Here is a 23,807-nt window from a genome sequence, read left to right on the forward strand (position 1 = left end):
CCAGTGTGAGCGAGAGAGGCCGGGGGACAGGGAGAGAGGCTGGGAGAGAGGCTGGGGGAGAGGGAGAGAGGGAGAGAGGCTGGGAGAGAGGGAGAGAGGGAGAGAGGGAGAGAGGGAGAGAGGCTGGGGGAGAGGGAGAGAGGGAGAGAGGCTGGGGGAGAGGGAGAGAGGGAGAGAGGGAGAGAGAGGGAGAGGGAGAGAGAGGGAGAGAGGGAGAGGGAGAGAGGCTGGGAGAGAGGGAGAGAGGGAGAGAGGCTGGGGGAGAGGGAGAGAGGGAGAGAGGGAGAGAGGGAGAGGGAGAGAGAGGGAGAGAGGGAGAGGGAGAGAGGCTGGGGGAGAGGGAGAGAGGGAGAGAGGGAGAGAGAGGGAGAGAGAGGGAGAGAGGGATGTCGCTGTGCCGTGGGTCAGGTTGCGTGGCCGCTCTGGTTCTGTGCGGCCTCAGCTCCCTCACACATGCTTCCACTCAGAAACACGTCCAGCTCGGCCCTAGAGGAAGCAGAGGGAGCATTAGACTTTCTTTTTTTATAAAGGAAACATGAGATATCACGTTGACATACGTTTTCAGATGATTATCTTTCATCACCTTTATCTCTGAGATGTTTCCACAGCTGTGGTCAGGTCACTGGCTGCACATGATGTGGAGGGACACACACCTGTCGATACCAGGTCTCAGTGCAGACTCAAAAACATGTATAAATGTATGAGGAGTTCTTATTTTCATCTTCATAATGTTCCTGATATAACCAGTTTTCAGTATTATTATAATCACTTTGTTTTCATTTCTCCAACACCTATGTGTTGGCCACAAAGCAAACTGAAGCAGAACCAGAGAGCGGACGGGAGCAGGCTCATTCCAGCTCGCTGGTCAGGCTCTAGTGAGACCACAGTGATGTGAGGATCCGTCAACACACTGACACACAACCAGTTCTGCATGTTTCTGCTTTCACCTTCACTCTGCCTTCTCCCTGCTCACCCTTCACCTGCACCAAAGTCCCTAAACATTTTATATGTTTTACCACGGCCTCCAGTCAGACCTCCTGTGTAATTATTCAGCCATAAGTTAAAGTCAAAATATGTTCTGTGTTAAAATAAAAACCGGATTCACATTCATCCGCTGAAGGGTGGAGGTCCTCAGGCTGACACCGGGGTCATTCTTACTCTCTCCAGCCGGTGGCGCTGATTCACCTCCGCTGTTTGGCAACGGCGAAAAAACAGCAAGAAGAAGAAGCGGCTTTTATTGTGAAATGATTACCTGCTGCAGCTGGGAAAGAAACTTACTTCTGCCATTTGATTGGGTCAAAGTGAAACTTAAAACCGCAAAGATCCAGCCGGGATTTGGTGCGTTAGAGTTGACGTTAATGTCTGGAGTTTGCTTCTTGTAACAACGTGAATGTCGGTGAGAAAAACGGCAGCAGGAGGGTTTTAGGTCCGGGCCCCTCAGCGGTGACTGCAGCGGGGTTACTGCCGTCAGAGAGCTGCGCTCAGCGGAAGCGCAGCTGGACTGTGGCCCCGCCGCGGGTTCCTGCCGCTTCTCAGGCTGAGCCGAGGCTGCAGAGATGCAGAGGAGGCTGCTGCTGGTGTCCAACTCCACCCTGCACGGCGGCGGCTACCTGGACCACTGTCAGCAGGACATCTCCCGGTTCTTTGGAAAGTAAGTTGCAGCGCAGCAACATTCACTCTGCGAAAAACAAGTTCACGGCTTTGCGGAAAAATCCAATAGCGAATTCCGTTCACAAATTGCGAAATTGAATATGTCCATGTTCATTTGCAAAGATACATCTCTTTGATCTTGGATCAATATCCTATGAGTATCAGTAGTTTTCTTGTAAAGTTCGGCATAGGCTACAAGTAGTACTTTGTGATGAATACTTAAAAAAATCTTAAATACATGCATGTAAAAGTATCAAGCCAGGTCTCGTTCAGAATAAACTATCATTAAAATGCCAGGTTTTACAATGGAGTTTGGTGTAGAGAGATTTTATTGGCATTTGAGTGTGAATGGCACATACACAGTAAAACAGTGTCACATTTAAGACTAACACCCGCTTCTGTTTACTGCTGTGGAAAAATCAAATAGCGAATTCCGTTCAAACATTGTGAAATTAACAATTTCCATGTTCATTTGCAAAGATACATCTCTCTATGATCATGGTTCAATATGCTATTTGTAGCAGTAGTTTTCTGGTAAATTTTGACATACAAGCAGTACTTTTCCATGAATATTTTAATGAAGAAAAAAATCTTAAATACATGTAAGTAAAGGTATGAAGTCAGGCATTGTTTATTATAAATTATCATTAAATTGTCAGATTTTTCAATAGAGTTTGGTGTGGAGAGACTTGGCCTTTAAGTGTGAATGGTATCGAGATTTTAATTCATTATCAGGTCAGAAATTGATCCATATTAATGCTTATTTGACAAAGTCTTACATGACCATTACAGTGACAAACATGGTGACTGGTACTTTGTGTTTTCTGTGTCTTTCAGAGATGTGAAGAGAGTGCTGTTTGTACCTTATGCTCTCCATGACAGAGATGCCTACACCAAAACTGCCAGGGACAAGTTTAAGACTCTGGGTAGGTGTGTGTGAGCATATGTGTGACATTATCAGGATAGACTGACTCAACTGAAAGGTGTTTGGCTCCTGCAGGTTATGAGGTGGACGGCATCCACGAGGCCTCGGACCCCGTCGATGCTGTCAGGAAGGCTGAAGGCATTTTCATAGGTGAGGAGCAATAAGGCCAGGCAGCTCAGTGCAGCATCCCATTCTTTTTTCTTTTACTTTGCCCTGTTTCATTCCTTTAACTTCTTCCTTTTCTCCTCCTTTCTTTTACTCACCTTCTTTTCCTTGCTTCCTGTCATTCCTCCTTCCTTCCGTCCTCTTCCGATACCTCCTCCCTTGTTTTCTTTCTTCCTTTCCTTCACTCCTCAACCAGCCTGTCCTCTCAGTTAGTCTGCAGCGTGGACATGTGAAATATTCATGGCAGTGTGTGTTTTGCAGGAGGAGGTAACACTTTCCGGCTGCTGAAGAGTCTCTATGACAACAAGGTGGTGACAGAGATCAGGAGGAGGGTGCTGGAGGTGAGGGCGACATCAGCTCACTGTCAGATGTGTCAGCTGATAAACGACAAGACCCTGAAGCCCAGAAACAAATATATATTTTTAAAAATAGCTTTCTAGCTTTCTAGTTCTTCCTCCCCTCTGTCATTCATCGCTCCTCCTTCCTTGTCATCCTTCCCTCCTTTATGTCTCATCACCCCCACCCCCCTGCAGGATGGTGTCCCCTACATGGGCTCCAGTGCCGGCACCAACGTGGCCACCGTCAGCATCAACACCACCAACGACATGCCCATCGTCTACCCGCCGTCCTTCTCCGCCATCGGCCTCGTCCCCTTCAACATCAACCCTCACTACCTCGACCCCGACCCCAACAGCCGCCACATGGGGGTGAGTCAGAAAAAGCAAACTCCATTAGAAATGATTTGTCCTTTTGATCAGAAAAATCAGCCTTTGTCTGACTCTTCACTGACGGAGAACAATCCAAGTCCAAGTTCTTGTTTCGGTGAACAAGGTGTGAGAAAAGACCCTAAAAACACAAGTGGGGAGATTCTGCAGCAGCTTTAATGTCCGGAGCTTTAATCTAATCTTGAAATGCCGCTGTCACTATAATGTTCCTAACACGTTAATCAGTGATCATTACAGGGCTGGCAGTGGGATTGTTTTTCCTTCTGACAGAGCCAGGCCAGCTGTGTCCCCGTGTTTCCAGTCCTTATGCTAAGCTAACCGTCTCCTGGTAGTAGCTACATATTTGCTACAGACGTGATCTCTGCATATAAGTATATTGCTGATAAATGTGCAACTATTCTTTTAAATCTCCCAACATGATGAAATTTAAAAAGATCAGTCGCAGTCAGGATGTAACAATAATTAACGTGTAGTGCTGAGGTATATTATTTTTCACCTCGAGGATAGTTTACTTTTAAAACATCTACCTACTACCTGTTAAACTAATGAACATGACAGAAAAACATTGTACAGTTGGAATAAGCATCAAATGCTTCACAATAAAAGCCCTGTTAAGGAATGTAGGGTTTTTGTGTACTGAAATGGTAGACGTCTTTTAATTTGAAATGGTTACAGGGAGGGTTGAGTTTGTTTTTGCAGCATAATGCAGTAAATTTACCAGGTATCAAAATGAGTCCAATCAGACTTGAGTGATCAGAAGTAGGAGCTGAATTTGTAGTTCCCCAGGACTGGACGCAGGCAGACAATGGGCCTCAGGCAACAACCTGTTCTGTTAACACATTTGTGGAATTGTTTGCATACACCAGTTATCTTGAACTTTGAATTTTCCCTTGGGCACAAACAGAATTCCCAAGAGGTCAAGAGCAGACCTGTTGAGCGAGTCCTGAACGTGTTTCACCATATAGTGCCTGGGGCCTTGATTTTCCTCAGCTGCAGGCGACAGGTCTTTCTTTATCAGAGGCGGGCTGTTCTTTCTTCTTCCCTCTGTGTGATAAGCTCTCACGGCTCAGTCCAGTGTGACGTTCTGTAGAGATAAGGATGCAGTAAATCAGTGAGCGTCTCACCATAGTCTTTGTCTCTCTGGCCGCAGCCTCGTTCACACAGCATGATAACGATACTGAACCTGCTGTGTCATCAGGAGAGTTTACCACCCTCATGGTGCTTTTATCACTTTCCTCAGGCTCAATAAAACTGGGTTTGTGATAAATGATGAAACTATAACTTGTCATGTTTTAAGCTCAACGCCAACATTGAGCTGCGGATGATGCGAGAAGTCAGAGGATCGTTGTAGTTATTTCAGTTCTGAGGGGACCATGAATGTCTGGTCAACAACTGCTGGATGGACTGTGATGAAATGTGGTTCAGACACGGAGCCACGCTGCTAAACCTGTAAAATAGATACAATACGATATATTTAATGGATAAAAATGAGTTTTAATAAATGATTTATGGGGAGATAATTATCTGGTGAGCTGAGGAGTCCTGAGGGCAAAGACCGGATCCTATCGAGTCCTAAATCTAAAAACCAGTACTTCAGGTTCAACACTTTACTCTGACACATAATATGGAGCCTTTGAAGTAAATGAGTAACCAGCGTCATGATGATGACAGTGGAGCAGACACATTTTGGACTAGTTGGATCCTGTTGAGGGATTTGTGCTCTCCACCTGTTAAAACACCACCGCACCTGCAACCAATGATTTTCATTATTGATTAATCAGCTGTTTGATCAGTAAAATGGCAGTAAACAGTGAAAAACAACAATAATGATCAATCAGCTTATTGCTTCTGTTCTACCTGCAGTTTTCCAGTGTGAACGAAGGCGTCTGTACCCACCTCTGATTCCTGGCTGTTTATATGGAGATGATAAAATCAGGACTGGAAGAGTTTAGTGAGGTCATAGTAAAGTTTTTAGGATGATGGTCCTCAATCAGTCACGTTCTTTGCTTGTGCAGCAGTGAAACAAGATGAAACACGGAACATGAACACATCACATAATTACAAAACAGGGATAAAGAAAGTTACAACAGTAAAAAATCAAATTAAAACAGTTTTGAAGTTAGTTAAAATGAAATGGTCACAAACAGGTGATTGAAACAAGCAGATCATGAACATGTGTGACGGACACTGTGGAGACAGAGGGAGGGACACATTCAGTAAACACAACCAGGCTTTGCTAATGCACTGCACAGGTTGGTGGTTGTCACTGATGTGAACACATGCCTCAGGCCTGAACGGTGCAGTAATATCAAAGACAAAGCTGCAGATATCATCACTGTTATCCTGCTGCTTTTCATTTGAAAGCTTCGTGTTCGCTGCCTGAGGAAGTCGTGCAGCACGTGAAGCTGTGGAAACTGCAGCGGTGAACATGAAGAAGTGCAGTGTCAGCAGACTGATTCAGCCTGAAGGGCTGGCTTCCTGCTTTTTGATTTGACAGCAATAATTCACAGTTTGGATCCCAGGAGGTTTTGTAAATGGCAGCTGTCCCATAATATCCCATAATCCCCTGCTGCTTTCAGCAGAAATTAGGTTATTGATTGTGTCTTTTGATTAAATTGTCCTGTTTCAGTTCAGTTTCTAGTCTCAAACTGGAGAAAAACAAAGAATATTATGATATATTGATAATGAATAATCAAATATCAATATCAAATACCTGCTGATATACTGTGTGTGTGTGTGTGTGTGTGTGTATACATCATCACAAAGCAGCACCAGGCTGAGAGTGGTTGTATTTTATTTATATATATATATATATATATATATATACACACACACACACACACACATACATACACATATGTGTACGTGTGTGTGTGTATTTCCAGTTAGGTTAATTTCAAACAGGATACTGATTATCTATTATTGTTCATTAATACACAGTGTCTGTTGTCAGACCAGGTGTGTGTGCGTCCTGATTATTTGCACATTTTAAAAATGAAGCAGAAATGTAGTGAATTCACTTAATTCCTAAAATATCTCAAAATCTGTTTCGTTCTTTGCTGAGGTTTAGCTGGACGTCCTCTAAATTGATGCTAAGCTAGCTCAGATGCTAAGTGACAGAGCCTTATTAGTTCGATGACTAATGCATTGTACTGTTTCTGTAACACACACAGTGTTTTCTGTTGTTGATGTTGTTGATGTTGTGATGTTGTTACAGGAGACCAGAGAGCAGAGGATCACCCAGTACCACGAGGAACCTGGGACTCCCTCTGTCCTGGTGAGACGGGCCGTATTTCCTAGTTTCTCCTGAATGTAAACTCAGTGTCTCCTCCAGGTTTACTGCTACATTTACACTCGCCTCCTCCTCCTCTGTAACAGAAACTAAAGTTCAAACGGAAATCAAATATTTAAGATAAATCACAATTGCACAGAGGCTTGACAGCAAGTATAACAATGGAAAAAACCTGTTATTCTCCAAATCCTTTTCCTAACAATGTCCCCAGTGCTCCATCCTCATAATCCCTCCCTGGGATGTACACTTTTATTTTGAAAACAGGAAGTGATGAATTGAAGTAAGGGTATTTTAACAGCGATTTAAAAAAACATTGAAGTAGGAAATGATTAATGAGTGAAAAGTGTATTTCTGTTTAAAAAGAGCAGTGTGGTGAGCGTCACCTGACTCTGCTGTTGCAGTTTCTGCTGTGCACGATGCGGAACCGCGTCAGTCTGGTTGTGCCAGACGAGACCAGGCCGAGAAGATGAGTCCTGACTTTTATTAGAGAACTGACAGTAGTTTTGTTTGTGTTGTCAGGGTCTGAGGGAGGGGTCCATGCTGCTGGTGGAGGGGGACAAAGCCACACTACTGGGAACCACCAAGGCCAGACTCTTCACCAGGTCAGCCCCCCGCGAGCCTGACAGCAGACCAGTAAAACCAGTAACTCACAGTTCTCACCGTTGTTTTGTTTTGTTGTTTCAGGGGGAAGCCCTCGGCGGAGTACGACCCAGGAAGCGACCTGAGCTTCCTGCTGACAGCCGCACACTGACTCACAGCTGTCAGCACCTCACCCCCCCTCGATGACACTGTTGAGGATGACAGTGCTTTGATGATTGTCCTTAATAAAAGTTTTAAAGAAACATTGTGGTGTCTCTGTCTCTTAATATTTCACGTAGACTGCCTGGTTTAACGACCATGACCCCCTCAGCACACAGATCTGGTCCACTGGTCCACGGCCAGAACAGAATCCACACTTTTCCTCCTGGATCCGGTATTCGACAGTCGGTTAGACACTCCTTTCCAGAACCCTGCATTAGACTTTCCCCAGCTGAGCAATGTGATCCCCTGATAATTGGAGCGGACCCTCTGTTCCCCTTTTTTAAGAATGAGAACTGCTCCACCACTCCACAGGCTCTTGACCTCAGCAACCTCTGCCAGGGATATGGGTGAATTCAACAGTGTCATCAAGACTACCCATGGAATCAAATTCAAGTCGCTAACGCTGCCTTCAGAGTGACTTCTGGGTCTGCACCATCTACTTGAACTCAATCATACAGACTAACACTCCTTCAGCTGCCATCCCTGCCGTCCCCAGACTGTTCTCCTCTGTGGTTCTCCGATGGTGGAACCAGCTATGACGTTCTATGAGAGCAGGAGCATCCCTCTCTATTTTCAAGAATCTCTTGAAAACCCATCTCCGACGAGAGCACCTGCTTTCCTAAAACCTTAACATGTCTAACTAACACTTACTGTGCACTTTCGATGCATTTCCCTGCACTCATTAGATAGATGTAGTAATTTACACAAAGGTTTCCCACTGCACTGTAGCTTCACTGACATGTAGGTTGCTTTGGATATACGTATCTGCCAAATGAGTAAATGTAATGAAAGTCTTCCAACTCTGCCTCCTCCATGGGGGACCTGTTATCCAGATTCAGGAGTTTCCTCGAAGTCTTCTTTCCACCAGCGAACAGCATCTCCAACTGGGTCACCAGTTCTCCCTGACTGAACGCAGCCTTCAAGCCCTGCTGCTCTGTCCAGTTTGCCAGAACTTCCCTGAGGCCAAATAAAACAACTTTTACAACAGGAGTTTAATCTGCCCATGACAGCAGCAAGTATGTGATGAGGTCCAGTGAACAGTGTGCTGACAGAGTGGATGTGGTCTGTTCTTCTCTTTATCTCTGTAATTACACAATAAGAAAAAGGCTTAAACACCTGGGATGTGGTCACAAAGTCTTTTTTGCTTAGGAAGGTTCCAAACTGGATGAAAGGACCCGGAAGTATCTAAGCAGCAGCCGTGATAAGAGCTGTTCAAATTCTCTAGTTGATAAGGAAAGGAGCTTCAGTGTTTCCTATCTTATCTCCTTTAGCATAGGTAACACTGGAACTTCCTTCACGAAAAGAAGGACAATTCCTTGCCACAGCAACATTTAAATCTACGCGCCGGCAAACCCACATAAATCTAGAAACAACAATAAGATTTATTCTCTTTAAATCTGTCCAGATTTCTAGTAACAATATCATCATAACAAAATACTATATAAATATAATTTCTGTTGTGATTTGGTGCTATAAATAAAACTGTTAACTGCAGTTGTTGTAAACAGAAAACAGGGTCATTATACAGGTCAGCAGGTGTTTTAGGACCAGGACCAGAGACAGCAGTGACAGTGGATGTTCAGAGCCATATTCAGGAATGCAACTGAGCAGGAATGTTTTTTAAAGGTCATTTCACTGAGATGCCACAGAGCCCTGCCCTCTGTATATTACAGGGGGGGGGGCCCAAAATAGCCAAATATGAACAATGAACAATGTATGAGCTGCTTGTGATGTGATGTTTGCCCTTGTTCGCTGTTTGCTCCTGGTGTTCAATTCAATTCAATTCAATTCAATTTTATTTGTATAGCGCCAAATCATAATATACATTATCTCAAGGCACTTTACAGGGTCAGGTCAAGACCTTACTTTGTTACAGAGAAAAAACCCAACAGTTCCCACAACGAGCAAGCGCTTGGCAACAGGGGGGAGGAAAAACTCCCTTTAACAGGAAGAAACCTCCAACAGAACCGGGCTCAGGGTGGGGGGGTCTGCCTCGACCGGTTGGGTTTAGGAGAAGATAGAAAGAGGGGGAGGGGGAGGAGAGAAGAGAGAGAGAGAGAGACCAGGAACAGCTGTGTAGGTAATGGTGTTATCAATAATAATGACAGGTAACAGTGGTTGGGGTTGTGCTTGATTTAACTGCCCCGGCAGATTCGATTTGTTGCTGTCATTTTGTTGTGATGATCGTATTTGCCTCCTACGGTGTGGTGGTTCATGAGTGATAGCATCATACAGGTGCTGATGATACCTTAATAGATATGTTTTCTTCATTTGTACTTTCTTTTGTTGTCTTCTGTGTTTTTGGTTTTATTGTTATTATCATTGTCATCGTCATATTTTTGTTCTGTGGGAGGTTGTTTTCTTTTGTTTTTTGTTTTTTCCTTTATGCAAATCCAGTAAAAAGTGAATTCCAAAAAGGTAATGTCACCCTCAATGAGTGAACGTCTTCACTGGGGGCAAAAACACACAAAAAAACTTACAAATTTTAACTACAGGCTGTGACAGTGCTTCAGGCTCAGTGACAACATTAGATCATCCATCACCGTGTGACAGTGGACATTCAGAGCTGTACAAAGGAAACTGACTGAGCAGGAATGTTTTTAAAAGGTCATTTAGCCTTTTACAGTTTTTCACAATCACTAAAACTGTTTTATCTGTGATTAAAATCAAACACTGATTTCAGATCAGACACAAAGCCAATCACAATAAAAACACAACACACAACTGAGTGTTCATTACACACTACATAAGAAAAATGGAAGACACAATGTTCAGACTCTGTAGCTGTAGAAATGTTTTTCTTTTTATAATAAAGGTGGGAAATAAAGAATCTGCCCGTGACAGCAGGAACATGTGATGAGAGCCAGTGAATAGTGTCCTGACAGAGTGGGTGTGGTCTGTTCCCCTCTTTATCTCTGTGATTACACATTAAGAAAAAAGCCACCATGTTTTCCTGATGTCAGTTTGTCCCAGCATTTACAAAGATACCCAGAGCATCATTTGTTTCTCCTCTGCACCTAAAAACCCAAACATACAAGATGGCAGATGAAATGTCAGGTATACCAAGCTCCTCAGAAATATCTGTGCAGTCCCTCTATAGAAGAGACAAAATATCATAACAAGGGACAACTAGGGAACAATATCACTGTCACAGTTTCTGACTTAGTGATGTTGTACAAGCAGAAAATTACAATTAATCATGTGCCAATTAAAGTGCACATCATGTATTACTGGTTATAATTTATCATACAAATCATATTGTCCTACAACTTTACCACTGTGTTAAAATGAGTAATTTTTTGACGAGGTTACTGATTAATGGACTAACAACTGCAGAGCTGAACCATACAGAGAGACGGTGTCCTCACCACGTGACACACTGTAGTTTGGTAGTTTGCTTTTCCATATCCAAGAGCAGTATATGTCAGAATATGGAAAAAGTATTTGTTTTACAGTAATACACTGACATTGCGGTGTAGTTTGATTTTGATAAGTATTTATGTTGTTTTGAACGCAGGGTTTCATTTTGCAAGATACGTGATACATGATGTGTGATTTTGTGATTGTGTTAAGTGCTTTAAGAAAATGAGCCTCGTTCTCAAAATCGTGCTCAAGTGATTGTAAGAAACTGTAATGTCCTTGTTTGGGCTCCTCAGTCTTATTAATATTCATTATCCTGGTGAGAGTGGTCAACACAGAACACACAGATCACACACAGGTATGCTGAAAATGTGGCAAGTCTTTGTGTTCAAGTATACTGTCACTCTGTAATGTTCTAAAACCAGTTTTTTATAATTAAGCTTGTACAAAAATGTCACCTGACACCTCAGACGTCACCCGTCTCTTGGGCTGGACACACATAAAAAGGTGGAACATTGAGGCCTGAGACCACATCTCTCAGAGACCAGACAGCCGAAGCCTCGTCAGAGAACATCTTCTCCCAGGTCGTCCAGAAACCTCCAGAAGGTAAGACACCCAGTCTCTGCCTCTTTGTTTCTGCACTGTGGTGAGTCAGGTCCAGAAGACCCATCAAAACCACACAAATCTGTCTTTATTCTGCTAAAGGCTGCTGCAAACTTCTTCATCTCAAAATGTAAAAAATGAGGTTTTACATCAACATGTCACATTTACTGTGGTGCTTTCTTTACATTTGGTATGGGCCTTGGTCGACAGCCAGAAAAACTGTATAGAAGTTAATACATGGTTCAACCATGAAGAGTCTGCAGCTGTAAATGTTTATATTCAGTCAATAATCAGAAGATCAGTGATCAATCAGTCCACTGAGTCGTCTCTCTAAAGAATTCAAGTGTTAAAAAGACAGTGTCTGCTGGAGGAGGATTTTACACAACCTGCTCATACAGAAATGTAATATATCATATACCTATATGTCCATACATCACATCATATATTATAATCACATAGAGCATATACATTGAATTCAATTGAATTCATATGTTCACCTTTACAAAAACAACATACATATAAAATGTGTAAATGCTTATATATGTTTTTCTCATTAAATTTTGATCAACTTTAAACATGTCTGCCTTCCCATGCTGGGAAAGTGGTCTCAGACTTCTGGACACTAATATATATATTATCAACATTTATTTACAGGCCTGGTAACATATGTCTACAATATAAGAATATATACATAAATATAGACATTTATACAGGCTAGAGATAAATTATATGGAAATATCTGAAATTGTTCTGATTTCTAATAGATTTCATGTATAATCTTTACGTATATGTTTGTATTTTATATGTATATATATTTCAAATATGTACATATATTACATGTCGTAGGGGTGGCAACCAAAAAATGGTCTAATGACTAATCTATAAAGCATAAATGAATGTTTTATTTACATTAATAATTACATGTTATGACTGATTAAATTCAGTATTACTAATAAAGTAAAATATAGGAGAGTATCTTTGTTGCTAGGAGACATCTAGTGGTCGTAGTAATGATGACAGGAGCAAAGGGAAAAGTGCGGTGACGTAGTTTATAGAGCGACAGAGTCCACGTCAGGAGGAGGTTGGGGTGGATGGATGAATATGACACAGGAGAGCGGTGTTCGATTCCCATGTGACAGGAGCAGTTTGTGTTGTTTCTATGATCCATGACCGTTTGTTGTTATTACTGTTACCATGACAACCAAAGTCAGGTACACCTGCCTCTGTAGGGGCACTATTTCAGGAGACGCATCAGGGTTGTTGTCACAGACTGTTTATAAACCTGGACGTAGACTCCAGGTCTGAAAAGTGAAGCCGATGCTGAAGAGCCTTAAACCTTCATTCTCTCTAACGACCATCAGGGGGCGACTCCACTGGCTGTAAACAGAGTCTGATTGTATTGAAGTCTATGAGAAAATGATTCGACTTCTCACTTGATCTATTACCTCAGTAACCGTTTTCCTGATGAGTTTATGTCTCAGTCTCTAGTTTCAAGTCCTCTTCAATAGAACATGATCATTTTTTAAATTATGGTCCATTTAGAGGAAAACAGACCATTAAGCAGGGGCGGAGCTACCGTGTGATTGACAGACGGTACCACACAATCTTGCACAAAAATGCTCTCCATATAAGAATCAAATTAAACAGTAAACCTGATTTTATTGTTGTCATGTTTAACTCATTTTTAAAACGTGTCTTGTTTGGAGGCTGATCCAAACCAGACCGTGATGGACTCACAGAGACTGTGGGTTTATGTGATGTGTGATTGACACTTTCACGTGTGGAACTGTGGTCAGGTGAACTGAACTGAGTGAGATTTCGGGTGTGATGTCATTGTCGCTGTGCAAACACTGGTCAGAGTTGTGATGTGTGAAGGTGAAGATATGACTGCTCTGTCCTCCAGCTCTCTGTCAGCGGACCGCTCTCCTCCGACATGCTCTTCATCCTGTTTTACCTGGCTGCACTCAGCCAGACTGCAGGTAAGAATGCACACACCTGCATCCACACGGCAGCCATGTTGAAACTCTGCCAACTCTATCACCTGAACTGAAGCAAGAAAATCTTTGCCCAGCTGAGTAGTTAGTAAACTGTTGTTCTAACTTCTACTGTTGTCCTGTGAGTTAACATGGCTCCTGGGGGCTCCTGTAGACTCCTGTAGGCTCCTGTGTGTTGTTGTCAACAACATGAACAAGCTGGTTTTCACATGGAACCAGTGCTCCAAGTAGTTCCAATGAAACCACAAACCACAAACTCCACTGGATCAGGGTGGAGGCAGAAATCTCAGAGCTCGGCAAACATGAGTCAACGTGTTGCTTTGTAATGTGAGGGAACTGATTGTTGAACAGGGCCCTCAGGGGTCCTCAAGGCCAAATGATAATGTTTTAATGTTCTCTTATTTCACTCTCTTTAAGATTGTAGCAACCATAAATCCACATGCACTTTGATCGGCTCCACTGTCATTGGTTTTGGCGACAATGTCACCACTGTCTCGGACCGCTGTGGTTACACTCTGATGTCACATGGGGGTGTCCACATCGTGGCAGTCTTCCAAGAACGCCGCCGTAAAGACGTTAGTTTTCTGGAACAAATGATCCTGCATTTGGATGGGGAGCGCACGAACATTCACCTGAAACAAGGCGGGAGAGTTCAGGTGAGCCCCCTACAGCCACAGTTTGATGTGGAGGGAGTAATGTCTGAACAGCATCCAGCTGTTATGTGGGTTGAAGTTTCTTCCCTGGTGTTTATACTGTCCTTGAACTTACCTCAAACATCATCATGTGATCTCAGAACCAATCCTGTCAACTTGTGGGGACGGGGGGCGGGGCTAAATAAACCTGAAACCTCCTCAGTACAGAGAGCCAGAGTTAGCGTACACTATGTCAGCCACTGCCAGTTACAAGCTAACCATGTTAAACAAAATAAGAATCACAGCAGATGATTTTTTACAGAGTTTAAAACATGTCTGAAGGAACTTTAAAGATTTTTACCTCTTACCCTTTGAACTGTGGTGGAGGGGACGTGTCCAAACTGGACATAGTAGAGTAGAGAAGCAGAAGCTGTGCGAGTGGACTGAAGTGTGGGGTAAATGGACTTCCTCTTCAGCTGTGTTGGTCACATTTGAACCAATGTTTTCTCCCTCTGCTGTGACGCAGCTGAACAACACAGAGCTGAGCCTCAACAGTTCACTTCAGCTTCCCGGTGTGGAGCTCTCCAAGGACCGAACTGGAGTCACTGCCAGGTTGATCTCCTTCAACGCCTCTGTCTTCTTCAATGGCTACACCGCACAGATCCACATGACAAGTAAAAACAAGGCTGCAGATTTTACTCAATGACACCTGCTCCATATGATAACAGTGAACAACTAATATTATTATTTTGCCATATGCTGATGATACTGTGTTGGTTGCTGAGAGATTTATTCACGAAAATCTTACCCACTGGGTCACCGGAAGTATCTTTATTTTGTTGAAATGAAACATGATAATCACAGAGTTGATATTGTGGCTGTCTGGATCAGTTGATGACGTCTGTCCTTTAATGAGCCGCCATGTGCATCCAGTCTGACTTTGATTCCTCTTCGTCTCAGACGAGTCCGACGTGCAGGGTTTATGTGGCAACGGGACTGTAAGTGATTTGGTGTTGTCTAAGCACAGCTCCCGCAGGTAAGTCGCTACACCTCAACATCCCACTGCATTTACTGTATGTAAATACACACCCTGACCCTCTGCTGTCTGCACCCCCCCCCCAGCTGTGCATTGAAGTACCCTGAAATTCCTGACCCCACCATCAACTGCACCATAGTGACTGAAAGGTGAGCATGCACATACCTGAGCACGCACACAGCTCAGCCGGCGTCACTTCATGTTGTCATGCACATTTACTGTGCAAGTACTGTACTTAAGTACAAATTTTCAGGTGCTTGGGGTAACGTGATAGCTGAGTGGTTAGGGCATGTACCACGTGAGCGCAAATGCTCTTAGCAGATGGGTCTCAGGTTTGACCTGTCACTCTCTACTGTCCTGTTAAATAAAGGCACAAAATACCCAAAAGATATCTTTGAAAAAAAAGAGGGGGTGGGGGAGGAGAGAGGAAAGAGAGAGAGAGACCAGGAACAGCTGTATATACTATCAATAATAATAATAAATTATAGTAACAATAAACATAAACTTTTTTGTATAGCACCGTTCATACATGAAATGCAGCAAAAAGTGCTTCACATGAAAAGACATAAAATGAAATAATAATCAAATAAGAATAATAATATAAAATATAAAATAATGAAATAAACTAATAATTTAATAAATTAAAATGGATTAAAATGGGTCATAACTGACAAAGGCTGCACCCCCACCTCTCCTACAGCTGCTGCTGGACAGCTGCAGAGCTGCAGAGTTTTAAGTGAGCTGAAGTCACAGTGATCAAGTCGGTCTGAGATGAAGACATGACTCAGTCTTTCACCATCATTTTGATTTATAAACATTTGTAGCTGTTAATATGGTGTGAAACTGGTGTTTTCATCACCGTGGGACTTGAAGCTCAAATCTGGATCCAAGAAAACACCAAGACTTGTAACCTCAGGTTTAATCCAGGGAGCTAATTTCCCCAGATTATTAAACAGCATTCCTCTTGTTTTGGGGACAGCTGGTAGGATTTCAGTAGGATTTCTGTCCTCATTAAACTTTAAGAAATTATCATTTATCCATTTATTTATTTCTAGAAGACAGCAGTGAAGGAGTTTATAGATGCAGCATCATTTAGTTCAGCAGAGATGCACAGCTGTGTGTCATCAGCGTAACTATGGAAACATACAATGTACTCTCTGATGTACGGTGAAAACGACAGCAGCTCCCTGGAGCGACCCAGTCTCCCAGTGATGCTCTGAACCAGTTTAACACAGTCAGAGGCCGACCTGAACTTTTCAGGACGGCTGATTAGGAGATCGCAGTCAATCGTATCAAACTGAACTAAGAACTTTTTATCCACTTCTATTTTCTGGGACTGTTTCAATTTTTGTTGACAGGAATCTGTTTCAGACCAGACAGCACACCTGACACCTGTCCTGTACAGAATGTGACAAACACACCTCTGTCTTGTCCTTTTCCTATATTGTCGATTACATTTGAACTCGGCGGTTCTGTCTCCCACAACAGCTGTAGTATCCTGTTGGAGGCACCCTTCACCACCTGCCACCAATACGTCAACCCAGCGCCCTTCATCAGCGCCTGCATCCGCACTCTGTGCCAATATCCAGCAGTGGACGGTCTCAGTCGGTGCCAGTTCCTGGAGGCCTACACCAGAGCCTGCAGCCTACAGGGAAATGTCACTCTGCAGGGCTGGAGGTCAAACGTCAGCTGCTGTAAGACCTTCACTGTCACTCACCTGTTTTCTGAGACCTGATGGGACAGTTTAAATCCTGAGCTGATGACCAGCTGCTATTATTGTTTATTTTTCATTTCATTTAGGGACAATGTACGTGAATCAGCATCACTGTTAATGTGCCAGTGTTAGCCAGCTGGCTCACTCTCAACTGCAGGCATCAGGCCAGATGTTGGCGTAGGTTTGGTCTAAACGTTGATGGGACATTGATGGTTTATTCACATGTAAGTCTGTATATAGGAATAAAAACTATATTCAGTGACAGACCAAAACTTTCAGATATGACTTGTTAACAGGAAAGAGAGAAAAACAAACATCAACATCTTTATATTCTGTATCCTGCCAGTGTTTCAGTTCACCTGAACTTAAAACCAGCTCCACATTGACCTGCTACAGCAGCAAGATGATGCTGATCCACTGATGCATCTGTATTAACAATCTAATAATGTAAGGCTGGTCATGCTAGCTAGCTATAGCAGGTTTTCATTTAAATCCCTGTGGCTGCTGGCTGGTTAGTTTACTACCTCTTGCTGATGCTCTGGTGGTGAAATAGCTCCTGATGTCTCTTGGTGGCATAATGGAAAGTACAGAACGTGTTGACATGGACAACGTGAGGTCATGTGTGCTGTGCAGCTCAGACAACACTGATAAATTACTGTTGTCAGCACCGTTTCAGCCAATCGATTGCTCGCATCCCTAGATGGGAGTTCACGGCACATGAAACAATAATAAAAACCAGTGAAATGAGGAGATTCTGTTCTAGAGCCAGATCTTCACAGAACCACATGACTGGCTGAGGGACCTGGACCTGCTCTGTCTGACTCACCCACTGACTCTAACACTTTTCTGTTTGATCCTTTCAGCCGCCCCCCAGATCTACTGTCCGGACACCCTCTGCAGCCCTCATGAGTTCTGTGCCCTGCACATCAATGGTGAAACCAGCTGCTTCTGTCGGGCCATTTTCGCCTCCACATACAGATCAAGAGACGCTTTAGGTGAGGAGGGAGTGCAGGTGCACAGCGTGATGTTTAATATCACTGTTTATAGGCCGAAACATGAGCTGAAAACACACCTGTCGTATGGGACCCAGAACCCTAGAAGCCCCAGACACCACGGAGTTTGGGTCAAAATTATTTGATTATTTATGACTGTGGTAGAAATTAGCTGTGGCATTGAAAATAATCTGACACTTGTTTTCTTATTATTATTTTATATTTGGTTCATTTTTTCTGGTTTGTTAAATGTGAGGAAATAGTTAAAATGCCCTGAGCTCTCAAAAATACAAAGATGTTGCTTTCACTGTCACAGAAATCTGGGAAACAGCATATATTCACATGTGAGAAGCTGAATCACGTGAATGTTTTTTTTTTAAATTTTTTTCTTTAAAATAGATTGAAATGATGAACTAGTTGTCAAACTTGCTGTGAGTCAAATTTCTGTCAACCAATGGATCAATCAATACATCAGCTCACTGGTGCCTGATGAAATCAGGAACCTGCCTCAGCTGCACACCTTTCCCCAGGGCCCCCGCGCGCCAGAGACACTAGGGACTTTAAGCAGCGATGGTTGAAGGAACGGCTTCGGCATCACGTACATGACATAGATTCTATCTCAACACTTCCTACCCTTGTAGCCCAAGTGTCTACACCGGCAAACCAGTCGTTCTCCTGTAGCAGACAGTTGGACTCCAACGGTAGGAAGTGTGGCGATGGAATCTATGTCATACACATGACGCCATAGCTGCCTGTTCAATGTTCACATCACACACAGTCAGTGGATCGATGAATAATCTCACAATTATTGATCAGTAGAGTGACTCATTCCCAGAGGTCTGCTGCCGTGAAAACATCTCCTCCAGCAGCAGGACACCGTGAGATGTGGTGTCTATATTTTCAGTGTCACATGTATGTTTGTGTTTCACACGCCTCGTCTTGTCCTGCTGTTCAGGTGACCCGACGGTCTGCCACCTCGGCTCTGCCTCACTCACCCTGGTCGGTTGTCTCCTGGAGGAAAGAGGCATCGACTACACCATGCTACACCTCAACGATACGAGCTGCAGAGGTCACAAGGACAACCGCACCCACATGGTGACCTTCAGCTTCGACAGCAGCAACACCTGTGGGACGGTGGTCATGGTGGGTCATTTTCCTCTGCTCGCTGTCTCTCAACAAGCCAATCAGCTTAGCTCTGCAGTGTTTGTGGTCCACGTGTGAGCGTGGTCAGGACACTGCTGCTCTAACCTGATTCTTATTCTGTCATCACACCTCATCAAATGTCAGGCGTTACAGGAAGAGTGTAAAGATGAATGTGAGGTGAGGTGCACCTGAAACTGTCTGAATCCCTGTGACCCTGCAGGCCAACAACAGCCAGATCATCCACAAGAACTCCATCAGGATACAGAACCTCACCGGTGTCATCACTCGCCGTGACCAAGTCCAGATCGACTTCTCCTGCTACTACACCCAGCCAGACATCAAGAGCATGTCCTTCAGAATCAGAGACAGGTGAGTGACCATGAATCACATCAGAATCAGAGCGTTCAATGATGCGTTCTTTATCAAAATGAAAATACTTGATGAAAAATCAACCACAGCTTCATAGCTTAAACCAGAACGATGGAGCTGAGAAACTGATTCCACACACAGTTTTAAACATGGTGAACAAAAGCCAAAGCTAGGCACAAACCCAGAACACTAACATCCCTTCGAACCTCCACTCTGTGTGTGTGTGTGTGTGTGTGTGTGTGTGTGTGTGTGTGTGTGTGTGTTCTGCAGCTCTGTGATCAAGCAGATTGTATCTGGAGTTTGGAACTACACTCTGACCATGAAGGCCTACAGTGACGCTGCCCGCACACAAGCCATCGTGTCGAGCACTGAAATCCGGCTGCAGCAGACCGTCTGGGTGGAGCTGAAGACAAAGGAGCTGGATGGCAAACAGGTCGCCCTGGTGACCGACTCCTGCTGGGCAACCGACCAGCCGTCGCCCAATGGGAGTCTGAGATACGACCTTGTCATGAGAGGGTGAGAGACACAGAGGTGGCAGCCGGTCTGAGTGTTTCACTGCTGCTGATTGGTCACAGCACCAGCGCTGACGGAGCATATGTCTCTATTTGTTTACATTCTGGAAAATGAAGTAGCCTACACACAGTGAGTTATTAGCTGCTCCTGTTTGCTCTGTGCCACTGGATGAACAGTTGCAAAAGCTGCTGCAACTGTTCGTGGTGATCAGCAGCCAAACTCCAATGAGTAACTTCCTGGTGCTTTTAGATCACCTGTACACACCTGTCCTTTTCACCTGTCACAGTATCTTTGCCCCACCTCTCTCTCCCCTCCCTCACACTTTAACTCTACATAAGTGGAAATTGTCTTAAGGGTACGAAAAGTTGACCAAATTATAACAAGCTGCCCAAATCAGTTTTCTACCTGTCTAATATGGAAAACCACCTGATCTGTTAACACCTGGCAGTGCTCACAGGTGGAGGGAGGACTGAACAAACCATAGCGGTGCAAATGCTTTTCAACATGTTAGCCTGTTTTCAGGAAAATCAGTTGCTGCTTCACAGTAAAAGTCTTACACAGTTAAGCCGTGGTACAAAGTGTTGTGTTGTATTTAAATTGGTGGAAGCTGAACTTTGATTGAGGCTTCGTCAGTTGTTCATCAGTTGAGATGTTTGGGGATCAAACCTGCGACTCTCACTGCAGCTGCTGATGTCTGCTGTGTCTTCCTGCTTCTGTGCAGCTGTGCCAACCCCGCTGACGGCACGGTGAGGGTGATGGACAACGGCCTGGGAACATCCAACTACTTCTCCTTCAACATGTTCCAGTTCACTGGGAGGAGCGGTGACGTCTACCTGCACTGCAGACTGAACCTGTGTGTGAAGTCCAGCGGAACCTGCGCCCCGGTACGCCCTGGTCCCAGATCCATTCACACATGCATGCACATACACTGGCTTGTTTTTACATGATTGATAGGTACGACAGCTTTCAACAGCGACGCAGTTCATATCGTTTTAGATAAGAGATTAAAGCAATGAAGACAAGATATAAAGAAGTCGCACAGGAAGTCAGTGTTACGGTCTGAGAACTGGACTGATGTGGTCTCTCCTGGTCTTAGTAAGGACTCTGAATCAGCTGCAGCTGTCTGATCTGAGACCTGCGAAGACACTGAAGATACATCCTGCTGAGACATGAGACCTTTCAGTCGATTTATTCTTATGTTGGCACATTTTGTAATTGTCTCAATGTGGATGTGAAAATTCAGGTCTGAGTCCAGGACTACACCAAGATGTCTGGTCTGGTTTGTGGTTTTTAATGTTAGCAACTGAAGCTGAGCACATTTCAGTATTCATTATCTTTGTTTAGCTGGATGTTTTGGCTCAACCATCATGGATTTGTTCAGTGCACCTACTCTCACCTACGTGGCACCATAGTCACCTGGTGCTAGCATTATACCTCTTGTCTACACAGTTATGTTATGTTGTACTTAAAAATCTGAGGATGTAGGTGTTGAACAGAAGAGGCCCAAGGATGGAGCATTGAGGAACTCCATGTCATTTGTCTGGGCTCAGATATGTTACTCCTGATCAACACAATCTAGTCCCTGTCCTTCACATGGATTCAAACCAGTTTAGCTCCGCGCCAGAAACTCCCCGCCAGTTTTCCAGACTGTCCAGTAAAATGTTGTGATTGACTGTGTCCAATACCATGTTTGATTTCCACGGTTCTCTCTGGGAAGCCTCGGGTTGTATCATGACAGTGTATTACTGGTAGAAAAGGGAAAAGTTTTCTATGAGCAAAACTTTATCTGTGTGTTTGTCTTTGTCTCAGAGCTGCGGTGCGAGAAGACGCAGATCTGCCAGGCCTAAATATGAAGATGAAAACCCAGCCTTCATCACCATGGCCTGGACCAATTAGGTAAGACATACCTGATGCCTTTTAAAAATGCTGACTTGTGTCATTACACTGCAGTCAGGGAATGAAAACTAATTCTGGTTTGTTCTGGTTTTCTTCTCAGGTGGTTTCCATGGTGCCTTGGACTGACTTAAAGGCTGTCGACCTTCTGAGTGACTCCAGACCTTTGCTTCGTCCTGATCAAGAGCCTGAATGTCTGAATCTCTTTGGTTTCAGACCTCATCTCCTGAAAGGATGAGCTCAGCTGTTATTAGGTGACTGTGAAGCCAAAGGACAGATGTGCACTATCTTCTCCAGCCTCCACTGGACCACTTTGGTCCAGTTTAGAGGATCTGACATTACTGAGCCTCAAAACAGCTGAGCTGGTTTTCTGCAGTTACTCATCCTCTCAGTAAAAGTGTAAGCTCCGACAGATGAAGAAGGGACTGATGCTATAACTGACACTGATACTCGTAACAAGGTGAAGGGAAATGCATTATAGCCCCATATAACATATCATATCTACACTGACTGTTAACAATGTGAAATGAATACTGGGTCAGGGGTGTTTGCAGTGGCGATGTTAGACAAGGGGGGTTCAAGGCAAAGAATCTCACCAAAGCCTATCAAAGAACCCCCACACATGCAGACTATTGGTAGACACTACAATTTACAGATGTCCCCCAAACCTCTCACATGCAGACTATAGGTTGATGCTATCTACAGCACACCTCGTCAGGGGGCTCCACTTAGGGGGGTTTGGGGGTGGCAGCAGTACACTGAATAGCATCTGTACAGGAGGTTAAAAAGGAATTTATAGTTGTCATTGCAAAATGTGGCGATATGAGGGACCATTGGCGATGATTATCTGTCCTATAAAATAATGAGTGTGTCTTCAAGTGAACCAAACCTGTGGTCTGAATGACACTGACATGATGTTGTGCTGTATCACTTTTATTGTGTTTTTGTTTGTTGAAGCATCCAAAAAAATAAATAAATAAATAAAGGGGATCTGGGTATAAGACAAATACAAGTCTGGGTGTTTTCATTGATTTGATTTGCCTTTAAAGCGTCCACACATCTTGAATGGGAAAGCACACACTGTACAAAGATTTCGGAAATTCAATTAAATTAATTATTATTTTTTAATGTACCTCAGCTCAAATGACACAATTTCATGATTTTTTTCAAAATGTGAATCTATTTTTCATTTTATTCTGGGTGTCCTCCACAGTCATGCTCTTCTCACTGGTTTACCACATAAAACCATTGGACAGCTACAGCTTGGTCAGATGCTGCTGCTGTGGCTCTGACTGAAACTAGGAACAGAGAGCACATTACTCCAGTTCTGAGGTCTTTGCACTGAGTATCCAGTCAGATACAGAACTGAAGTTTTAGTTATTGTCAGCAAGTCACTAAATGGTCTGGGCCCTAAATATATCTCTGAAATGTTTGATGTATATGAGCCTAGTAGGTCTTTAAGATCTGCAGGAGCTGCTCAGTTTGTGGAGCCATGAGTAAAAACTAAACAGGGTGAAATGTCTTTCAGCCACTCTGCTGCCCCCTGCTCGAACCAGCTCCCGTTGGATATCAAATCTACCCAAACCAACTGGGTTGTGGTGTACTTTGTGTGTGTCTGTGCAGGCAGTGGGAGGACGCAGAGATCATGGTGCTCCTGCAGGTCATGTACACAGATTTAGATTTCATAGCGACCTTCAACATCGAGCCTGAAGTACTGCAACAGTTCCTGTTTGAAGTCTACCGCAGATACAACAACATCCCTTTTCACAACTTCAAACACTGCTTCTGTGTTACCCAGATGGTGAGTGTGTGTGTGTGTGTGTGCTGGAGTGAAGTCTTATCAGGGCAAATCATGGAGGGCCCTATTGTGTCCGTAATTATGAAATAGGGCAATTACGCCATCACCTTGAAGGCTAATTGGTGAAGGACATTTAGCCCTCAGGGGAGACAGATGACTCACTGCACTCTGGATGGTCAGCAGTTGTCTCAGCACATCCATG

The 23,807-nt window shown here is 43.8% G+C and overlaps 2 protein-coding genes across 3 annotated transcripts; both read left to right on the forward strand.

The window, feature by feature from the left end:
- The first annotated feature begins 1,410 nt into the window (after positions 1 to 1,410).
- On the forward strand, positions 1,411 to 7,599 carry LOC139614954 (alpha-aspartyl dipeptidase). Its single transcript, XM_071472652.1, has 8 exons — positions 1,411 to 1,651; positions 2,488 to 2,576; positions 2,651 to 2,725; positions 3,002 to 3,081; positions 3,274 to 3,447; positions 6,683 to 6,742; positions 7,277 to 7,359; positions 7,442 to 7,599. The coding sequence occupies exons 1-8, from the start codon at positions 1,557 to 1,559 to the stop codon at positions 7,506 to 7,508; spliced, it is 723 nt and encodes a 240-aa protein (XP_071328753.1). The 5' UTR covers positions 1,411 to 1,556; the 3' UTR covers positions 7,509 to 7,599.
- Positions 7,600 to 11,284: 3,685 nt separating this feature from the next.
- On the forward strand, positions 11,285 to 22,814 carry LOC139614886 (pancreatic secretory granule membrane major glycoprotein GP2-like). 2 transcript variants are annotated; one of them, XM_071472549.1, is made up of 14 exons: positions 11,285 to 11,524; positions 13,425 to 13,500; positions 13,933 to 14,171; positions 14,674 to 14,821; positions 15,108 to 15,183; positions 15,270 to 15,332; positions 16,672 to 16,877; positions 17,761 to 17,892; positions 18,845 to 19,032; positions 19,253 to 19,401; positions 19,672 to 19,917; positions 20,636 to 20,798; positions 21,724 to 21,810; positions 21,911 to 22,814. In XM_071472549.1, the coding sequence occupies exons 2-13, from the start codon at positions 13,455 to 13,457 to the stop codon at positions 21,808 to 21,810; spliced, it is 1,743 nt and encodes a 580-aa protein (XP_071328650.1). In that variant the 5' UTR covers positions 11,285 to 11,524; positions 13,425 to 13,454; the 3' UTR covers positions 21,911 to 22,814. The 2 variants fall into 2 exon arrangements, with proteins under 2 accessions (XP_071328650.1, XP_071328649.1); XM_071472548.1 differs by having other exon boundaries at positions 11,290 to 11,524; positions 21,944 to 22,814.
- The last annotated feature ends 993 nt before the right edge of the window (positions 22,815 to 23,807 follow it).

This window comes from Trachinotus anak, unplaced genomic scaffold, assembly GCF_046630095.1.
Source record: "Trachinotus anak isolate AG129_WGS33_773 ecotype Australia unplaced genomic scaffold, CSIRO_AGI_Tana_v1 ptg000039l, whole genome shotgun sequence".
In the NCBI taxonomy this organism is placed as follows: domain Eukaryota; kingdom Metazoa; phylum Chordata; class Actinopteri; order Carangiformes; family Carangidae; genus Trachinotus; species Trachinotus anak.

Bases quoted from the DNA above. Each gene is read 5' to 3' on its own strand.
- LOC139614954 (XM_071472652.1), top strand. From the start codon at position 1,557: ATGCAGAGGAGGCTGCTGCTGGTGTCCAACTCCACCCTGCACGGCGGC. The intron at 1,652-2,487 runs GTAAGTTGCAGC...TGTGTCTTTCAG, and splicing joins ATCTCCCGGTTCTTTGGAAA to AGATGTGAAGAGAGTGCTGT. The intron at 3,082-3,273 runs GTGAGGGCGACA...ACCCCCCTGCAG, and splicing joins TCAGGAGGAGGGTGCTGGAG to GATGGTGTCCCCTACATGGG.
- LOC139614886 (XM_071472549.1), top strand. From the start codon at position 13,455: ATGCTCTTCATCCTGTTTTACCTGGCTGCACTCAGCCAGACTGCAG. The intron at 13,501-13,932 runs GTAAGAATGCAC...ACTCTCTTTAAG, and splicing joins TGCACTCAGCCAGACTGCAG to ATTGTAGCAACCATAAATCC. The intron at 19,402-19,671 runs GTGAGTGACCAT...TGTGTTCTGCAG, and splicing joins TCCTTCAGAATCAGAGACAG to CTCTGTGATCAAGCAGATTG.